At 39.9% G+C, this 22,047-nt stretch overlaps 1 protein-coding gene and 1 long non-coding RNA gene across 2 annotated transcripts; both read left to right on the top strand.

Moving 5' to 3' along the window:
- The first annotated feature begins 4,669 nt into the window (after positions 1-4,669).
- Positions 4,670-7,428, top strand: LOC142931364 (uncharacterized). Its single transcript, XR_012947334.1, has 2 exons — positions 4,670-5,080; positions 5,824-7,428. It is a non-coding gene; the product is annotated as an uncharacterized LOC142931364 (long non-coding RNA).
- Positions 7,429-14,586: 7,158 nt separating this feature from the next.
- On the top strand, positions 14,587-18,391 carry LOC142931350 (CMP-N-acetylneuraminate-beta-galactosamide-alpha-2,3-sialyltransferase 1-like). Its single transcript, XM_076075240.1, has 6 exons — positions 14,587-14,869; positions 16,172-16,368; positions 16,470-16,649; positions 17,678-17,708; positions 17,809-17,928; positions 18,097-18,391. The coding sequence occupies exons 1-6, from the start codon at positions 14,639-14,641 to the stop codon at positions 18,262-18,264; spliced, it is 927 nt and encodes a 308-aa protein (XP_075931355.1). The 5' UTR covers positions 14,587-14,638; the 3' UTR covers positions 18,265-18,391.
- The last annotated feature ends 3,656 nt before the right edge of the window (positions 18,392-22,047 follow it).

The following is a 22,047-nucleotide window of genomic DNA, read 5'->3' as shown; positions in this document are numbered from 1 at the left end:
ATTTCTGCTTCCATCATGAAATCAGTCATCGTAGAGTGGAATTCAACAAATGTAGTCGCTCGCTAGCTATAGCATCCTGGGCATCACTGGGAATCAAAACACTGCGGCTTTGAGAGCACTTGTTTGCAATTGTGCATTAACGTGATTAACCAATGATTTAACTTGCAAGCTAGGACCACTAATTCGCCAAACCTGCTTGCTTGCAGTCTGTTCCACCACAGTCCCCGACGTTGGTCTCATGATTCATTTTTTTTCTAAAGATAGATTTGATTTTGTAGCGAGTAACGAAGGTTTCAGGGGAAATGTATCGGAGTAAAAGTATCAGTGTTCTTTGCAAAATGTAATGAAGTAAAAGTCAACAGAAATAGTAAAGTACAGATATCCACAAAAACGACTTAAGTACAGTAACGAAGTATTTCTACTTCGTTACTATACACCACTGTAATTATGTATGTCAACTGGACATCAACTTAAAGCCAAGAAGAGCAAAAACGTAATATTACTGAATAAAAGTAAGAAAAGCCTGGAACTCATAAAAGCCAGGAATTGTTAGCTGGATTAATCATGTATTGGGTCTTGTGAATTAAAACAAAGTCCTTAGAAAATTGATAATAATTAAACTTGTGGAAAGGCAAAACAGTCCACAAACTCCCCATGTATTCAATCAAGAACACAGCTTTAGTTCGATTTTTTTTAACAGGCTGCACCACGTAGAAAATGAGCATTCTCAGGTTTCAGAGTTGAGGATTCCTCTGATAAGCTGTACGTGAGTTAACAGAGAGTTGCACAGTAAAATTAATAAAAATAAATGTTTGTCTCCTTAGTGACTGTACTCCCACACAGGAGGGTAAATAAAAGTGGATAATGAGCTATGATTACTTCCTCTATTTTGGACTGTGCAGCACTTTGTTGAATCCATTGGAATGAATTTAAATGGCGCCGACATATTAAATGCTAGTGTGACTATGCTCTTGGTGTTCCCAGTTTTGACCAGTGCCATTCTGGTGTTTCTGTTTAACATGTACTTTGTTTAGAACTAACATTGCCTGCATGCCTTGCTGTTTCAGCATGTCTATTTTCAAACTTGTTACAAAATGAAATGTCTCTGTTCAGCTCAGTGTAACTGTTATAATTCATTTGCATACAATAAAAGCTTTTTGTAGTGACCGTTGCTTCTCAAAAAAGTCACCACGGTTGCTGAAATGTTTGTTTCGAAAAAGTCTGAATGTTCTTCTGCAACTTTTACTTGATGGAACATTGATTGCACAGCCATGATTGCTACAGGTTCCTGCCTGAACCGTGACAAAACTCCTAATAAAGAGCTTGTCAGGTTTGGTCCTTGCAGAAGCTTTTTTGTTTTCAAAAAGTCGTTATTAAGATTAAGAAAAAACAACAATTTAAAATAAACCAGGTTAAAAAAAAGCAATTTTGTCAATTGAGAAGTCCACCAAAAATGGATATTTCCAACTTTGGATTGATCTTCGTCTGCTTGAATTTATCTCCATGCCTCATTTTTCTGTTCAGAGTCGGCTCTTTATAACTGACGATCTCACTGTCTGGGGTTTGAATGGTGTTGGTCAGTGAGACTCTTCCTGCTGGATCTGTTACGGTCAGTTGTTCTGGACCCATGCGCAGACACCGGGGTAGGTGAAATAAAAGGTTTTATTTAGTTTGTTCGTGGAGCCGGTGGAACATGCAGGTAGGAAGGTGAGGCGGTGTGAGTGGCGGCGGCTGGGCGGCGACGTGGCACAGGAATCTTGGAGCACAAGAAAAACACAAGTTAGTTGCAGATTGGGAAAACAAAGCGAACTAACTGGTGAGACGAGGTAAAACTGAGAGGGGCCGAGGCTGTAGCTACCACTGAGCTGAAGAAACAATCTGGCGATGAGACTGAAGGAAGCTGGGGTATTTGAGATGTCTGTGATGATGGTCTGATTGTTGGCAGGTGTGGAGATGAGCCCAGGTGCCGGATGATTGAAGCCGCGCCCATGCCATATACACACACACACACACTGACAGAGAGAACAGAGGGGAGACACCGACACGACCTGAGGTCATAACTTTTATCTTCATTAACTGTTGTACGGTCAAAAACTGTTTGCTCCCCTCTGTTCAGCAACACCTGTATCCAATGACCCCACCAATTATAATAACTTGTGCCGTAATTCACACCGGCACTACGCCCCCAAGTGGTGGGAGGTTGCATAAAACAAAACTAACAAAATGGCTCTTACAATATGAATTAACAGCAGAAAACTGAGGGCTTATATTTAAGTTATCCTATAGTGCCACCCGGTTATGTGCAAGGCCCACCCATCACAATATTGTTTGCTACGCTATAGACAGATTTGCCCACAGAGAAGAAAATGCCCACTGAATGCACAACCTGCAATGTGTTCTGAGCTACAGCAAACAAACTTCCCAACTTGTCCACCACAAAACTTTCTAAAACCAATGTCTATAACCTTAGATCTTTCAGTTATATTACACAGTTTGATTGTAACATCAATAATACCCAGAACCCCAAAAATCCATATGGGGCAGTGAGGTGAAGTATGGTGAATTTGAGCTGAAGGGAGCGAGCAGTCGCCACCACAAACAAGTGTTCAAGCCTGTCAGTGAAACACACTCAAACAGTCAGTCATTTCAGCCTCCCCAGTAAAACCATCCAGATACACGTTACACGGGAACTTTGAAATTACTGTATTTATTGTTGTTCACAAAAGGAACATGTGTTGCTGAAATCGCCCGACATAACTTATTTCATATTTTCTGACAATATCAAGGTCCTGGGTGAAATCTATGGTTCTGGTTTTCTCACAATAATTAAATGTGTTTCATTGTGATCGAGCAAAATACAAGAGAGCAAATGTCTTCGGTTGGTATTACATTTTCTATATAATTATTAATATACTTTTGCTGAGCATTGTTCTCCTTTTTTCTTTGCTGTTGTATTCTAAACCCCTTGTTTTGGCTAAAAGCACATTCTCTTCAATAAGTCAGTCAATCTTTTATTCCTAAATCTATTTTCAAACATTCTTTTTAAATGTTACAATATATGTCATTTTATTTATAATATATATATACCTCTTTAACAATGCTGTTGCTTATGAATCTGTTCACATCTCACAAAAAGGAGAGACTGTTCCACTCCACTGCACAGAGAAAATCAGTCTCTCTTATAATAGCTCTGGGCAATTTCAGACCACACAGAATGACAAGGGAATCAATTTTCCTGTTTAGGTTATAGATGGATTTTCTTCGCTCGGTCCTTTCATAAGAAATAACTGGGATATGTTATATGAATTATTAAGAAATCTTCAGCAGTGTTACACGCTGAGCGCTGCACAGCTTTTTTGAAACCTAATGAATATTGGTATTATTATACATTCAGAGAGAATTTTTGAAATTTGCATTTGTTGATCTTGCTTTACATTTCAGACTCAAAAGAAAAGAGAAAAAAAACGGGAAATCTGAGTTATCTCGCAACACATTCATGTGCACTGAATATATTAAATAGTGAATAAATGTCCTGTAATCCATCACAAGTTCACAGTTAACTTGACTCGGCTGAGTAAAGGGGAGATGGCGAGTAGACGGATCCAGCCTGACCTCATGTGGAGGATACCGAACAAAGCAGTTTACAAAAACTGCAACATATATAAAGGCTTGCTGGTTTGCTTATTTCTCTGATAATATCAAAAGGTTGAATTCCCCTACTTAGCCCTCAGTCTCTACCTTTTGTCAATATGTCCTACCTAGAGCAAGGCACTGAACCCCTGCATGTTCCATCGATGTTACAACTGAAGCTCAGAATATTGGCCCCTATTGTGAAAGTAATGCAGTGTGTTTACAAAGAAATACGCAAAGAAGAAGAGAGTCAAACTGTCCACTCTGATGCATCAAGATGAGGACCTGTATTGGGCTAATGAGTGCACTTCTTATTAAATACATCAACATACTTGTCATCATTTAACACAGGGGTGGATAAGCACACAGCCCTGAGCAGGGGCACATTAGCTGGCAAATGCTCAAAGCAAGGTGTTTGTCAAATTTCACCCAGGTGCCACGTCACAGTGATGTTAATTTTTAGTGATCGCCAGCTGGTTATTGACAGAGCACATAACTGTGTTGGACTGAACCTTTCCCTGAAGCACCGATTGAACCAGACAGTGGACTGTGGAAGCTAAAGCAGAGCCGAGGCCAGCAACATACTGTACGTATCACTGTGTACCTACTCTGAGTATACTTGAGCTGTTTCCTGTGTCACATAACGAATCACAATAATTTAAGAACTGTTACTAGCACTTATTTATATATTCCAATTCATAAATGAGATATGTAATTGGTGATCAACAGTGCCATTTATTAATTTCCATTTATTAATAAAAAAAACAGCTGAGGACCTAACTTAACAATATGAGTTAACTTCAACTGTGAGTTCATTTTAACTTGTCTTGGTGAAAGTTAAATTAACTAACCAAACAGTAGTGCAAAGTTTAAATTAACTAACCAAACAGTAGTGCAAAGTTTAAATTAACTAACTAAACATTATTGCAAATATTTTGATATACTTTGACTTCTACTTAAAAGACATTTGAATACCAAACGTTCTTGAAACTTGTTGTCATTGTTCCATTTCTACTTATATTTAGACTGAAGGGTCGCAGTATACAAACCACTGTTTATCAGTCAACCGGTTGCTTCCCTTTAACCAGAGGCTAAAGGGAATGTGGTAGATGCAATTGCCCTCTGCTAAGCATTCAACTTTTATACAGCTGTAAAAACCACTGTATTAAAAATGGCTGAATGTCAAGTGTCCACCACGTTACAAGGTTATATTCCGACATCCACGGTCCAGGCTCTCGGTGGGCGGGGCTCTGTTGCCATGACGATGACGTCAATGTTGGTGTCGAGTAACCAAAGGTCAAAATAAAGACAAGTGAATGAAAACGGAAGGAAACTTAACAGGCGGCACGGAACCGTCAGAATATCAGCAACAAAACAACTCAAACTTCAAACTAATTCACTACAGTGGACGTCGACCTCAACGGTGGTGTTGGAGTAACCGTTTCTGCCGGTAAGGAAAACGTCAGCCAGCAGAAGGTTAGGGTCACAGACAAGCTAACGGTAGCTACAGCTATGTGAGCGAGCGAGCTAGCCTAGCCTAGCCTAGGTCGTTAGCTAACAGGAGCTAGTGCTAACCACATTACACTGTTTGCTTTGGCAGGCTGCCTGTTAAAGACAAAAGTTACTTTAAGCGGTTCGCTAGCGAAACAAATGAACTTAATGTAATTGGCGCGTGTTACTTAAGGCTACATTGCTATATAAAAGTTAGCTTTTTTCCCCCAGTGTTGCAGTCAGTCAGGATAGGACACAGCAAGCTGGCCTTGCAACAGTGACTTGTTTCCCAGCTGTGTAACTTCACTGACATTACAGTGACGTTACCGTTATACCGCAAACACTCTGTCGAATAACTATTTACCTAACCGTAGTGTTAGCAAATGCCATCGTTAGCCCATGCACCAAGCTCTTGCCATAGCAAGCTAGCTTGGTAATCTTTGCAGAGCAGAGGACTAAGTCCAGATAAACAGTTTGTTTTTTTCTGTTTTGTTTTGTTGACTCATAATTCATAGAAACACATGGTAGTTGCTCATGAATCATTAGACTTAGTAGATACTTGGCAGCGAGCTTGCAGTTGAATGTCTTTGTGCGATGTCATTGAAAGTCGTCCTCAGCATCAGTATGTTTACCCAGTTAATACTTGCACCGTGTAATGGGAATGAGGTCAGGCTAACTTCTCCTCCTCTGCATTTGTTTTAGGACAATTCAAGACAATAATGCCTTTGACGCTGGAGTCTGGATTCACTACGGACATCATCTGCAGTGGCAGTCAGTGTGTCATCAGGATCAGATGGCCATTTTCCATACTGTTTGCTAAACCTGCGGCTAGAAGCCCACACAGTTTGTATTTTCAGCATACCTCATAGGGATATCTTAGAAAAGATGAGGGAAGGCCCTCAACTGTTAACTCATGTCCCTGCTGTCTAGATCTTCCGTTACTTGTAACCATTGTGACTTTGTCTCTGGCTGTGCACATTGTCGTCTTTGACTGAGGAAGGTAGTTTGGGGCTGTAAACATCCCCGACTGGAAGCTGTCTATCTGCAGAGCTTTCAGTCCGATGTTTGCTGCTGCTGACTGCCTCCAGCGCCACAGAAATGGAAGCGCTAGCTGAATGTGCTGTGTCCATTTACCAGACCTGCTGCTTTAAAATCCAGATGTAATTGTCTGTGAAGGTTGTATTACTAGTTTGTAACTAGGCCCAGTAGGTCGCGTTTGAACCATAACATCTATACCTAAATCCTCAATATCAGTTGTTCAGACTCAGTTCATGTAAACATCCTACACTCAGCTGTAATCAGTTGCAGCAGAGGCTGAGAGAAGGTTGTTTACTTGAACTGGCTGGAAGTGACACGGACACAAAGCGAGCTGAGCGAAGGGCCTCCACATCAAGGTCATACATCAACGGTTAAGTCAATAAACAACTAAAATGTATGCGCGTTTTAGTAACATTACGAATCATTTGTTCGTCACGACCTCTCACTTATTGTGTTATTTTTTTAAATTGAAACCTTATGGGTTTTGAGACATCATCGTTGGGCTTTGAGAACTTGTTTTAGGTTGACATTTCATATGCTAAACGATTCATTGACTTTAGTAATGTAATTAATAATAATCATTAGTTGCAGCCCTAATGAATAGCTTAATAATAATGAACAAATGAATGTAAATGTGTAGTCATCTTGTTTCCTTGCTGCTTGACAGGGTGTGATGCTGTTGACATGAAAACTGTGCAAGCCAGCTTAATGATGGGATGTTATGGTGTTTGTTCTTTCAATGTAATACAAGTGGTTGGACATAAAGTCACCTAAAATAAGATGTGTGGAAGATATGGAAACACAGTTTAATATCTTAATAATGGTGCCGGTTACCACTACAAGTAGAGAGCAGCATAGGGGTAAAAGATAAGAGATCATACATAGTTGAATGAGCTGCAGTTCATCTCCATCAGACTTCCTGTTCCAGCTTTCAAATTGACCTCTTAAACACAGTTCTAAAAATAGAGGCCCGGCTAGGGCCCAACGGTCTCATTTCTGGATTCATCCATTTATCAGCAGGAGTAGGTAGGTTAGTGAGTTTATTTTTACCATCATTTGTGGCATCACACGTGCTGCTGCGACAAAGAAGACAAAGGCTTGTAAGCTTCAGTATCTTACTCTTGAATGAGATTGTTCAGTGACTTAATATGTAATGTATTTAAGTTGTGTACAGCTTTAAGAGATTTTGTAAAAGCAAATTTAACATTTCATGTTTTGCACGAATGTAAGTATGTTGAAATTAATAAAACTGAACATATCAACTTAAAATCTCAACATATTTTTATCTTTCGGACTTTTGAAGTGCTATAGTCCAACCGACAATTATTAATCGATTCGTAAAATGTTTCGCTAAAAATTTTGAAAAACCTCACGGTGTTATGATAAAGCATCAGATGGGTTTGAAATGGTAAAAGTATGATTTATTTACATTTACAAGCAAAAAAGGTGTCTATGTATATATATATATATATATCTTTTTGGACTCAAAACAAATGTTTACATATGTATTTTCTTATATAATATGAATTATTTATTCACTTTCTGCATCATTAAGTTAACAACTGACATTAACAAGCTTGAGATTTGATTTTCAACAGTCTAAGTGCAGCACATACTATAGACTCACCACTAGATGTCAGACTTGTGCTTCTATTTGATCAGCAGCACTTCATTCAACTCACTGCCATCCCCGACAAGCCCCCCCCCCCCCCCCTCCATATGTTACAACCCAGCTCAAAGGCTGCAACATAAAGGGAGATAAGACAAGAGTAAAAGTAATAAATACACGTTCATTTAAGAAATACAAAAACTAAACAAACAAATAAGCAGCCGTTTCAGTCAAAGAAGAGGAGTCTTTATGTCCGTTACCACACCAGGATCAGGTGTGGCTCGTCTGCTGCGTTTCAACATCCTGAAACACAGCAAACAGGACACAGACTCCTCGTGGAAGGGAGTGACATCATCGCCAAAGTTAAGTCCCCCATCTCCTCATTGTTCCTTGGATACAAAACAAACACTGGCAGCCACACACATCGTCGTTGGTCCTGTGTGAAATTACAAAAATACTGGATGAGTGGGTTTGGTTACTAGCAAGTATATATTTACTTATTAGTTTTAATGAGGAATGTGTGTGCGTGTGTGATTAGAAAAAGTATAGGCATGGCCGTGATTATTTAAAGGGTGAATGCGACACGTAATGGAGGCCGTGCTTAACGTGTTCAATACGAATACGTGTAACATGTCAAACTAAAAGTCTGGTTCAAGGTATCGTCCCCATTTACTTAAACTGCAAAGGGATCCACTTGTAATCCTGAAGGCCTCCGGGGAGAAAAAAAAATGTTTTACTTGAATGTTTAACCTTCACTGTTTTCAAATGAATCGGCTACAGAGGGGAAATGTCTCAGTCCTCACCTTAAGTTTAAGATGTGACTTGATGACATCACATCAACAACTAGTCTGGAAACCAGTCATGGTCCAGCATTCAACTGAAAATCAAGCGACGTGGCTACTTGACCTGACACACAGGTAAGAAGAACTTTTGATGTGAAACGAATTAAATGTTCATTCTGTAGATTCCAGAGTATTTTTAATGAGGTACGACTGCACTTTTAAGGAAAAATCATCTTCGGACAAAAATTGTTATTCAAAGGGAAATAGATACATTTACATACAACAACATGAATACACGTGTACTGTCTTGCAATCAGTCCTGCTCCATGCTCTTTAAATACTAAAGGCTTTGTGAGCTTTCACCCGACCTCCTTTTTTTTTGCCAAACCGCACTGTTTCATTGTCTGATGCCGTGTGTCCACAGGCTTAACTGTGGTCTGTGGCACCGGGGCTGGGAATCTTTGTCATAAAGCATGTTTTATTTCAGAGATGACCTGTGAAATTTGGATGTTGAATAAAGGATCTGAATGCCCGAAGGACAGTGGCAGACAGACCTATGCTCTCAAGCCTGTTCATTCAAAGCCTATGGGTGCCAGTGTGATCAAAGATCCCATACCTAAGCAGAAGTAGCAACACTGCAATGTCGAATACTCACAATACAATGATTGAATAAAAGCATGTGAAATAACACGGCGTGTTTTAATGCCAAAACAAACTCAGACAATGTATTGTAAGGCTCACAGAAAGAGACCCATGTCAAGTTTAAAGGCACACTGCTCATTTTTCAAAAGGCCAAATTAAGAATGTTTGACATGCTACTGTTGTTTAGAAGTAGGTACCTATCCCAACAATGGTATGCTAAAGTTGTTCAGCGGTAGGTACCTATAGTGGTGCTACAGTTGTTCAGCGGTAGGTACCTATAGTGGTGCTACAGTTGTTCAGCGGTAGGTACCTATCCCTAGTGATACAGCACACTGTTTGCTGAAGGCAGGACCTAAAATAACCATTCTTGTGCATCTTGTAATAACTTAATTTAACATTGTAGACATTTTACACATCATGTAAAAACAAAAATCACATTAATTGAATGTATGCTATACATTGCTCAGCCCTAAACCCAAGACAACAATTTTCTTCTGTCCAATACAAGGCGTTGACCACGCCTTTTATTCAGTCTTATTTAGGCACTATGTGATGTTTTGGACTGCTGCATGGATAGTACTGGAGATGCCATTGCTCACTGTATTGACCCCCCACCTTCACTCGATAATCCCATTTTTTTTACACCCAACTTCCTCAAGGTTGCTTGGATCAAAATCATGAATGCCTTTTACAAATGTTATCTCGGGAACAAACAGATCATTTTCTTTGTTTAAATGTCATATTTCCCACATACCTTGAAGTAAAGAACTTGATTCGTGAATCATTTATCTTGAATGGAAACAGCAAAAGATTAGTGCCATTTACCAAATTACTAGCACTGGTTGGATACATGACACGATGTGTTTTGGTTCGAACACCTTTTTCATAGCCTTTGGTACGGCCACAGTTGATTCTAAATGGTGCAGAGAATATAACTTTTGTACATCTACATAAAAAAAAAACTCTGGTGTAAGCGGATTTCGCCCATATTTTCAATATTAGCATTCAAACTGCATTTCACTGAATACTGGAGCTGATGATTCACTGTACCTTAGAACAATATGAAAATCTATGAAAGGTCCTTAATTCAAATTACCAGAATTCCCCCCCACAAGTTCTGCAACGGTCAGGGCTGGATTGTGTCAAATTAAGACTGTGTGGGAACATCTGAAACAAGTTCTCCATTGGTTTATTGTAGAAACTGAAGATGCGTCCTTCAAACTGCAATTTCTGACAAACATTTTTTTTGAAGTACAAAACAATAACAGATTTTCTTCAAAAATGACAGTGAAACCCTGTCCCCCAGAAATGATGGTTATATCATAATACATTGCTTTCCCAATTGTTTGGACAAGTACACAGTGGCTGTGACCAGGGTGAGTTTTAACAATGACAAACCCTGCTTCACAGCTAAGCTCAGACAGCTAAGGTTACAAAAGGAACAGGCATGTAGGAGTGGGCCCGAGGACATGTTTGAAGGGTCAATTTACAGGTTTAGCAAGGCTGTGAGAGACGCTAAACGGCAGTACTCTAAGAAACTGCAACACTGGGGGGGTCACTCAGCAAGTTATTCTGCTTCTGCACTTTGAATTAGTTGAAATGTGCTATACAAATAAACTTGCCTCGCCTTCTGTCTGGAGTGATCTCAGATAACAAACTGCAAGCCCACAACTCCATGATAGACCTCCGCCAGACAAACGAGCTGAACGAGTTTTACTGTTGCTTTGAAAGACAATGGGACAGTCCAGACCCCATGCCCCACCACAACGACTTAGAATCTGTCTCTTCCGCCACTCTGAAGCATTGTGCTGATCAGCTTTCTCGGGTGTTCAGACATTTTCAACAACCTCCCTGGAGACATGCCACGCACCAGCCTGCTTCAAGGCCTCCACCATCATCCTCGTCCCCCAAAAACCAAGGATCACAGGACTTAACCACTACAGGCCCTTCGCCCTGACCTCTGTGGTTATGAAGTCTCGGACCATCAGTACCGGTTCCCCCCAAGGCTGCGTTCTTTCCCCCTCTGCTCTTCCTGTATACCAACAGCTGCACCTCCAGTCACCTGTCCGTCAAGCTCCTGAGGTTTGCTGATGACACCACCCTCATTAGACTCATCTGGCCTGGGATGAATCTGCCTACAGGTGGGAGATTGACCATCGGACCTGGTGCAGACTGAACAACTTAGAGCTAGTTTGTGAGCTCCCAGAACCATCAGGTTGCGGTTACAGCATATTACAGACATAGGATGCATAACACAGACATAAGATACATTGGTTTGATGGCGAGTTTTGCTTTTCAATGTCTGCATGCACACAATGTTCAAAGTTAAGCGATACAAGTTACATCTAAAAAGTACAACATGATAAATTGCCACAAACATCCACCACTCTGATTACAAAAGGAAGTGTGATAAAACAAGCACAAGTAACACTGCTTCTTTGACTGTTTGTGATAAGGATAGTATTTAGGTGCAAAGTGACATGTGACATGAAGTGAAATTAAATGTCAGAGGCATCTCCCCCGTGACATTTGAGCGTAAAAACTCAAACTTTCCTTCATTCTGGGGAGATTTTTTCTGCATTCATTTATACTAGAAATATCTTAATTTGTGAAAATGAAAACACTAAATCCAGGCGGCAAAGGCTCTCGGGCATTTCTGTACATCTTTCATGTATTTTCCTGAAGATCCGCAATTCATTATCCCTGCTGAGTCAATAAGTACTTCTGCTTTACTCACTCTTCCCTTCTCTTTTGTGTTTTTAACCTCTTTACATTTGCACAATGGGCACTTCTATATAACTGTTAAATAACAGAAACTCCTTCTGATCATGACACAAATGCAGACCAATATGACCCTGAACACACCCCAACGAAACGCCACTCCTCAGAGAAGTTCTTACTGGAATTTTAGTCCGACTTTTTTCTCCAGATAACTAGAAGTGGATTTACTCTCTGATGAGGTAAGAGAAAACTAAAACATTAATACTTTTTAACTGATGATGATGGCAATAATAATTATAATACTATTTATAATAATAATGACTGAATCATTCTCCTTATAATTTGTGTTATGAACAACAATAAAGTTAATGTTTTTATTTGATAAATCAATCCTCAGAGGAATAATACATATGGTGATATTTCTTTTGTATAAATTAAGTTTAGGGATTGAGCTCTCCACTGCCAAATGGTCTTATTTTCTTTTGAATATTATATGTTCAAACAACCAGTAGGACAGTTTATGCAAATTTCCCTCATTCATGAATGTACACAGTGGTGAAAGAGGTAATCACCGATCTGATGTATAACAGTTATGAGTTGTCATTACACGTATGATGCCTCTTCCACATTTAATTTCACGTAACCAGTTACTTTCTCTTACGATCGCTCCATATCAGTCCTGATCATAATGCCATAAGAAAACATCAATAAATAAATTATGTTCACCTATCAAACCTCCTTTTGTTAAATGAGTGGTGGATACCACCGATTGTCGCGATCATTTTGGAAGCAATCAGTCTGATTGCTGTAAACATAAATACTATGTTGACACTCGTCATGTGTTAAGTTGCACGATAGATACTCGGGCACTGTTCAGACTGCGTAAATGGACGAATTGGGAGTGAGGGAGAGGGCGGGATGTGAGGCTGAACAAGCTGCGCACATTTACAGGTTGATTTGGGATTTATAAAAAAAGAAATTGCGCGTAGACAAGGTTTTATAAGTCTGAATATGTTTTTGACATACGTGCATTTCCTCCTTTGAACGGACGCAAACACGTAGTGTGGATCCCACTCACTGTTTTATAAATGAGACCTCAGATCATTTATTTAACCCTTCTATGGTGTTCATAATGTTGTTATACAGCCAGTGTTCGGTTATGTAAAGTTAGAAAGATATTAAAAGATCCGGACTTCCCGGTTCAATAAATCATTAACGAAACAGGGAGGTATCGTTTGTATTTTAGCAACGTTTCGATAACGATTTATTGAACCGGGAAGTTCGAAGTTCGATCTTTTAATATCTTTCTAACTTTACCTACTCGTGCTACTCGTGATGTGGAGGCATTTCTGATTGGACATCTGAAGACATAGAGGTGTCATTGACCTCGAACAATGTTGAATTCCAATTACAGGCGATTATAAAAAGGATAAGCTAATGTTAACATTCAATATTCACACTTTTTACATTCAAATACTGTACAAAGATGGTGCAAGGTACATTCATTCATAAATAAGCTTAAAGTTACACTTGCTAAATGCTAAATAAGTCAAATGTACAAATGTGGAACTTACAGATATTGGGAATTTTCCTATTAACTCTCCTCTGATTCAGTTTAAACCATACTTTTCATATCCAGATCTTGCCATTTCCTGAGCAGTAACACAGGGCAGTGCACTTGAGCGCTGCCTTGGCGCATTTAAGCTTAGTTTATACTCGCTGTAGTAAAGTGTAGTGTTGACTGAGCAGCTACAATGTTAACAAAGCCCCCGATCGAATCGAGCTCCATTAAGAAAACATAATTTTAAAACTTCTTTGCTTGTCTTCTTGCGGTTAGACCTAACATCATCAGTGTGTAGTTATTTTGGCATCCTATTTATCCATTTATTGTAATTAAATCGCAGCAAAAGCTTTGTGTTTGGTGTGAACAGCAGAACAGCTCTTCAAATGCACCGGTCACCTCCGTAAACACTTTCCAAGTATCCCATTCAGTTTTCTTTCCTCTACCAGTGAAGGCAGAAAACGGTGTCACATCCTGTGAATGCATGGTGGACAGGGAGTGTGTCGCTTGATCTTGGATCCATGGTAGCAACTACTTCCTGCACACCGCTGTACCTGAAACTGCTGCCAGTATCAATGGCAAGCCATGTTGTTTCTGGTTTGACCTTGTTAAAGCAGCCGCACCGATTACCACTACATCAGTGTTTGCTTTACGTATCATGACCCACTCGTTACAGATGGTTTCAACCTTTCTCACTTGTTTCGGCCATTGCACCGATCTGACTGACGTAACGTTAGAACAAGGCAACACAAGGCGTACGGTATTAAGAGCACAACACTCAGCAGCAACAGTCAGTGTCCGCCCGGCCGATCTGCTCCTAAATGGGCTTTGTTATGATGGTGTCTGTCCAAAAAATAAAGTTCAAGATTGACAGAAAACGGCCAAAACAAGCTTCTCCTCCATTTAGTACAATGACGTCACCAGCAATTTTCTGAAAAGTTCTGAGATTTTCAACTTGAAGCGCTCGCAGCGGCCGCACAAAATGCCGAACGCACAAAACAAAATCCTCTGAAGGTTGCTGGAGTAGAAAGTACAATATTTCCTGAGGAAGTGGAGTAGAAGTATAAAGTTACATTCCACCACTGACTACTTTCTCTTGTGTATTTCACCACATGCCTTGTCTACAGATTGGAGCAGCTTCCCATTCAGCGTCACACATCCAAGATGAAGTTAAAAGGGAGCATTCTCATTTTCCTGCTGGGTGTGACGGGCATCGGACTGTTTTGGAGAGCAGACATCTTATCATACTTCACACTTCTGGCTAAAAGACCCTGTGCTTGTGACCGATGTTTATCTGAAGGTGATTCGTTGTTTGAGCAGCGTTTCAGCAAATTTGATGAACCATTTTTGTCAGTAAACTACAATCTCTCAGAGGACAATTTCAACTGGTGGAAGGTAAGTTGTGACCTTGCAAAATAACAGTCTCTCAACCTGCAGTTCAAATCAGGATCAGAAAGTGAAATACAATCACTTTCAACAGTCGCCATCACTGTATTAGCTAAACTTCAGTTCTCAGTCTGGTCTTAGTTAGACCACTTCTCTCAATGTGAGCAGTAGAAAGATGTCTGACTCGTATCCATACGCCGACTTCTTTATCCAGTGGTAAACTATCAACAGGACTCTTCCTGGGTTCCCTTCATCAGAGTCAAATCCCTTGTTTACATGTAATTAAATCAAATAAATTAATCTTATTTTGATTCCGATCAATCCTCCAGCAGATTCCACTGAGCAATTACAATACTCGCTGTCGTCTTATACTTTAACTCTCATTTTTCCTACTCTTTCTATACATGTGCAGTGAGCAATGCTATAATATCCAATTAACTATCAACCAGTAAGATGCATTCAGTGGAGTGCAGATCTTTAACAGCTGTGTCTGCAACAACCAAAACTGTATCGGCCCTTTTCACAGCAGTCATTTTGACATGGCGTAGCACAATAAACACAGGATTATGTCACAGCCATTCCAGTGAGCCAGCATGCACAAGGTGGTCCAGGGCCCTAGCCACCAATGGGCTCTAAAAACTCAAAAACAAACAGCGACGTATGAAGGCCAGAACAAGGCAACTCACACCAAAACAATCTAGATTGATAGACAGCACTACAGGTAAGAGGAAAAATATGTATTTCAAATTTTGGGGTGTACTGTCCCTTTAAATAACTACAAATTATTAAGACAAAAGGAAGGGTCGGGGATGCACTCAGCTGTGTTATCCCGTGTGGTCCTTACAGGCCCGGGACCACTTATTAGTAGTGATTGAGGAGTCAGCAGGCAGACAATGTCAGTGTAAAAAGACAACAAAATGACCCTGAGCATGCAGCCATAACTGGGCACACAAAATAATATGCAGTTTGATGCAACACAACGAGAGATAAGCTTTGGACGGATATGGAGGTGCACACTCACTCATGCAATCACTCTGTCATTACCTCACGGATGCAAGCACACACACACGATCAACCGCATGATCCTCCTGTAAGAAATATTAAATCACATCAATCTTGATTTTCTTCCGAGGCAAATCCCTGAACTTAATTCATTAACAGAAAATACAAGATTCATGCATTTCACAATACAAACAAATATATACAAATAACTTCTGGCTTACAATCACTGTGGTGACAGCGACTGACAATTTGTTTATTTGGTACAATTCATGCGGTGTAACTGTAAGTAATGTTTGGTGTTCCTGACAGAGCCTACAGGGTCGAGGGCAAATCTTGAGTGCCTACAGAGAAACAGTGGAAAGGCTTTTTCAGTTGGTCCCAGCCAGTGCTCATGTTGAAGCATCCAGCCCTAACCGCTGCAGGACTTGTGCTGTGGTGGGGAATTCTGGTAATTTGATGAAATCACACTACGGACCTCTAATAGATTTCCAGGACGTTGTCATAAGGTAAAAGATTCTAGACAAACATTAACGTTCCTCAATGTCCCAAACCCCCTTGTTTTTCCTGACAAAGACAGTGACATATGAAATATATTTGTACTATTTAGAATTAACAGAGGTCAAACCAAAGGCTATGAAGCAGATGTTGGGAACAAAACAACTCATCGTGTCATGTATCCAGAGAGTGCTGCGGATTTAGATAACACCACTCGTCTTGTGCTGTTTCCATTTAAGATAAAGGATCTTGACTGGGTAACAAATGTCTTCAGCACAGGACCTTCTGGAAGGTGAGTCATGTTTTTTTATTTCAGTTCAGGTCGAGTTGCTACGGCCCGTCCTCTGAAGCTGGCGTTCAATCCTGGTGAAGTCACCCAGCGGTAGGGAGTGAGGTGGACGGACTGCATTTGTGTTTCGTTTGTGGTCTGATGAACAGTAAATCCATCACATTCAGTGCCACATGCCATATCACAATTTTCCAAGCTATACTGTAGCTGGCTGTCATCAACTTTGTCATATTTGTCGACGCTGCGTCTTGAGTTTTGTCCTGATGAAGTGGCCGTGGTTTCATCCCTCAGCCCCTTGACCTTTTTATTGCATTTTATTATTATGCAGCAGGTGGACTTCAGCTCAGACCTGGTGGTGAACTGACAAATTAAACAAAGTACTACTACAGCATACTGTTCTTAGAACTAGTTCACCCTCTCGTTGGGCTGTATCCTATTACGTTGTTAGGTTGCAGAGCAGGACTGTGCTGGCAAAGGTAATACTAGTCAATCAAATTTGATCGTTCCTATTCTGATCTGAGGTCAATTGAGTAATATCAGTCTGGAGCTGCTGTGGAGGCTTTGCATAGGATTTGGACTTCCTCTCTAAATGAGAACACCAACTACAAACATGGCAGCAGAATCATTTCAATGAATGCTACTAAGCTAGTATATCCCTCTGCATTCCCACCACCACATTTGTGGTAATAAGTGTGAAATTCCACTTCAGCAGAGTATTCTCCCTGAAGGGCTGTACTTACAGGATTAAAGGCACCACATGTGTCTGTGACAACTGACCGTCAGTTGCTAAAACAACTATAAATATTAATATTCATGCATGGAAATTCCTGCAGCATAATTTACAAAAAATGCAAACACTCATGTAGGCAAGGCAAACAAGCAGTGTCCTTTCTGGAATTTATTTTAAAAGTCTCCAGAGTTCTATGTGAAATAAAACTTTTTTACTTTTCTGTCAGAATCATTTTACTGAGAAAAAAACAATCATTTGATGTTGAGTTTGACATTTCATGCTTTTTTCAACATGTACCAAGAAAATCAAACTTTAAGTTCAACAAGGATTTGGTGAGTGTTATTTTTTAATGCATTCATCGATAAACCTTATTGGCTCCAAAGGTAATGGTTCATAAAATACATTTAAAGACTAATTCAGATTTCATAACAGGTGATGATCCTTAACCCAGCGTTCATGAGGTACGTTCATGACGTGTGGCTGCAAAAGAAGGGCTTTTATCCATCCACTGGCTTCATGACTGTGGTTCTTGCCCTGCATATTTGTGACGAGGTAGGTTTATTTTTTTAATTGAGTGAATGTCATGACACACTAATGATTGTCAAGTTGATGCTAATGGCGATGAAGGAAAAAGCACATATTAACATGTAATTTAGTGAGATTTATTAATGCTTTTACCACATTATCTGTTCCTAAAATTGCTTGCCTTTGTTTGTCCAGGTCCATGTGTTTGGTTTTGGAGCAGACAGTGATGGAAACTGGAGTCATTACTGGACAAAACTCATGAACAAAAACTTAAAAACTGGACCACATCCTGGAGGTGAAGAGTATAAAATGATCGTGGAGCTAGCGAAGCATCAAATACTCAAGTTTTACACGGGCTGGTGATCTTTCTCACAGCATTTAATGCATTCAAGCCTTGATAGTGAATAACTTACAAAGCAAAACAAGACTAAGAAGCCTTCAAGAAACATCTCTTCTCAGACTAACTCCCCTGCTGCACACGTTAAACCTTTCCAAGATTAAAAGTTTGAATTGAAATTCAAAAGGGAGCATGTACCAATGCACAGAGCATCAATTGTTTCTGGAAAAATGTACAAAATCTTTCACTGTGTTAAAATGTCTGAACAAAAAAATGGCCTTTGGGAGGTTCGTAACATGAAGTTACAATTTTTCCAAAGTTTAAACAAACAATGTTCTTTACTGCACACGTTAAAAGATTAAAAATGTGAGTGATAAATCATCCATGATCTAATGGAGAGGGAACTAACACTACATGTATAGTTACTGATCCTTTCACATCTTTTCACTGTGTTATAATGTTTTAACGAAAAATGGTCTTTGGAAGGTTCTTAGAAGTAAAAATACATGAAGCTAGTTTTTCCAAGGTTTAAACAACCAATTATCTTTGTGTTTTTACATGAAATATCAAGGTTTAATTCACGAGATGTCAATTTTGAAGTAGTGATGATCGCTTGCCTGTGTTACTGACAGTAGAAACACTATGAAATAATAAATATCTATATACATGTCTACTATTTAGATGATATAGCCACCTGTAGAAGTGTCTTCATGATTGTGACAAAATATTCTAATAACTGAAGTAGACTAAAACACGTTGGGGTAATGGTGAAGTATACTGGACCTTATAAAATGTATTTAACTGATGTAATAACTGAAGTTTTTTTCATATTCTTTGGGTTTTGGAGCATTTTCCTGATTGTAATATGTTACTTGTTGCTATACATTTCACTGTTAAAGGGACAGTTCATCCCAAAATCAACAATAGATATTTTTCCACTTACCTGTGTGCTATTTATCTACATTGTTTTCATGTGAGGTGAAATCGGCCATATTTCCGTTAGTTCCTACACAAAGGAACTAACGGAACTAACATCAGGACTGATAATGAGGACATGGAGTGATCGTACGAGAGCTGTCACTGGCTTTATTTCCACTCTTTGCTAATTTAAACAATCGTTATTTGAAGGTGGTGCCAGAGTAGAAGGGTTTACAGTTAATGGTGAAAGATTCCAGATCAAGAGAACAGTGCTGTAGAATCACTGTCACGTCGTTACACCAGCCACTGTTCCAATAAAAACAGATTCCTCCACCCGGAAGTAAGTCCGCTGGTGTTGTTTCCCTGATGTTTATGAGCTCATCTGTGGTGAAAGAGCTCCAGGTATCACAGCAGAAAACAGAATTTACAATAAAAACAACACAAAACAATGTGCACCAACACACCGAGGCAGCCATCCGCGGCGCCATCTTGAGTGTCTTCAATCTGAATGAAAATTGTACTCCTAAATTTCTGGCAAATAGAATATTAAAGGAAGAGACACTTTGATTAAGCAAGGGTAAACTTCCATGTATACAAAAAAGTATCTGTTTTATGACTTGGTTAGGGGGATATCATGGTTTAGGCTAAAATAAAAACACATTTCCACCGTTCAATAACTTTAACTGGATACAGGTGCATACTCCATCAAAGCAAGAGTAATAAGAGAATATTATGCAGTCTGCATACAGGAAAAGGAAGGGTTGATGATATTTAAACACCTTGAAGGCAGTAGTTCCTCAAGCACTTTTGTGTTTTTAGATTTCCTTCTACTTTGAACACAACTTAGCCCCCCATTATCACTCTAAACAATTTCACCGTAAAATAATGGTAACGTGCTGGCAGCAGGGACGCCAGTAATTTACTGTCTTTTTACAGTGAAGCTTTTTACTTTTACGGTAAAATGGATTACTGTGTGTAATAGTAGGATAACTGGGTTTTACGGTGATTTGACGGTATATGCCAGAATGTTACCGTTTATTTACAAAGAGTAATACAACCCAATACTTTTGCATTTAATTCCCAACAAATAAAAGAATAACAATAGACATTCAATACATAATTGTTGCAATTGAATACATGTTCTCAAGACAAATAATAAAGGGACATTTGTATTACATCACAAAACTCACAATGTACTGTATGTTAAGAAGAAAACAAATAAAATCATGAAATCTTTAATGACCGGCTTAACTGAACCCATGAGGATAACCTCAGACCAGTAGCGCCGAGATCGAAAAGTGGCCGATGGTATGCTACTGTTGTTCAGCGGTATGTACCTATCCCTAGAGTAGTGTTGGGAATGACAATGAGCGTGTTTGAGTTATCAGCAAATATGAAAAACTAAATTGACATCAATAGAATTATTAATATCAGTAAAATTATTAACAATTATTAATAATAACGGGGCACTACCCTGAGAACAGGGACCAATAACCAAACTATAAACTAAGTCTCATAGTTAGTATTCACTCATAATGTCAATAGTCAAGGTACTATTCCATATTCAGAGTGAAAAGTGAAGGTGTTGAGTACGAGCAACAGGCCACATATCCAGCTATAAACAATGAAATGCCCAGCCGCGGTTCTGACCTTTCAACCGATGAGACAACAAGCTACCACGCGGTGACTGAACTATCTCAAAACACGATTGCAGCAGTATGAAATACACAGTAATTTCTACACAACATTAAAGATCTCGGTCGTTAATCTCGGCGATTATTGAGCATACACAACACCACGTTATAAAAATACACAGTAACTTAAGCAAAATACAAACAAGATAATGACACACAATGACCTAACTAAGCCCAGACACCCTAAGTAATCCTTACGGTGAGATGACTTCTTAATGGTCCTTTTAGTGGCCGACGGTCCTCCTGAGTTCCTCGGTCGAGCTCAGGATCACGAGCTCCGTGCTGCGCGATAAACTCTCTCTGTGGCAGAGAATTTCTTCGGCTCGTTAAGGGAATTCTCGTCCTTACAACCGGCACAAAGCCGATTTGATTGGAAAGAGAAGTTTCCTTCTCTTTCGTTGAAGAATCTGTTATCTTCACTTCTGCAGGCAAATTGTTCGCTTCCCCTTTTTCAGGATGCGAAACAAAAACAAAATAAAACAGTCTTTTGGTATTCTTCCCGCGAATTGAAGACTGGCCTAGGATTTCTTTTTTAAACAGTAACGTTGTGTGCTTCCTTACCCTGATGGAGGTCAGAGGGAACAGCGGTGCGTTCAGGTTCGCACAGTGGTTTTGTAAGCTGGTGGCATCCGGTCGTGAAACCAGAAGTCCCGCCTCGGCATCCCTGGCCTCGTCCAATGAGAGCAGCGCTGAGTTTTGCTCAACCAATCAAGACTCTGATTGCCGTGTCTCAGGACACATGGTGCTTCACCATGTGCTGAGCCAAGCACATAATCAGATCCCAACAGTGTATGCTACTGTTGTTCAGCGGTAGGTACCTATCCCTGGAGTGGTATGCTACTGTTGTTCAGCGGTAGGTACCTATCCCTGGAATGGTATGCTACTGTTGTTCAGTGGTAGGTACCTATCCCTGGAGTGGTATGCTACTGTTGTTCAGCGGTAGGTACCTATCCCTGGAGTGGTATGCTACTGTTGTTCAGCGGTAGGTACCTATCCCTGGAGTGGTATGCTACTGTTGTTCAGCGGTAGGTACCTATCCCTGGAGTGGTATGCTACCGTTGTTCAGCGGTAGGTACCTATCCCTGGAGTGGTATGCTACCGTTGTTCAGCGGTAGGTACCTATCCCTGGAGTGGTATGCTACCGTTGTTCAGCGGTAGGTACCTATCCCTGGAGTGGTATGCCAGTACTTTTCCAAC

The sequence above is a fragment of the Anarhichas minor genome, unplaced genomic scaffold (assembly GCF_050575085.1).
Source record: "Anarhichas minor isolate MPS153535 unplaced genomic scaffold, ASM5057508v1 ptg000051l, whole genome shotgun sequence".
NCBI classification, from domain to species: domain Eukaryota; kingdom Metazoa; phylum Chordata; class Actinopteri; order Perciformes; family Anarhichadidae; genus Anarhichas; species Anarhichas minor.
This window is presented reverse-complemented; position numbering and strand designations above follow the sequence as displayed.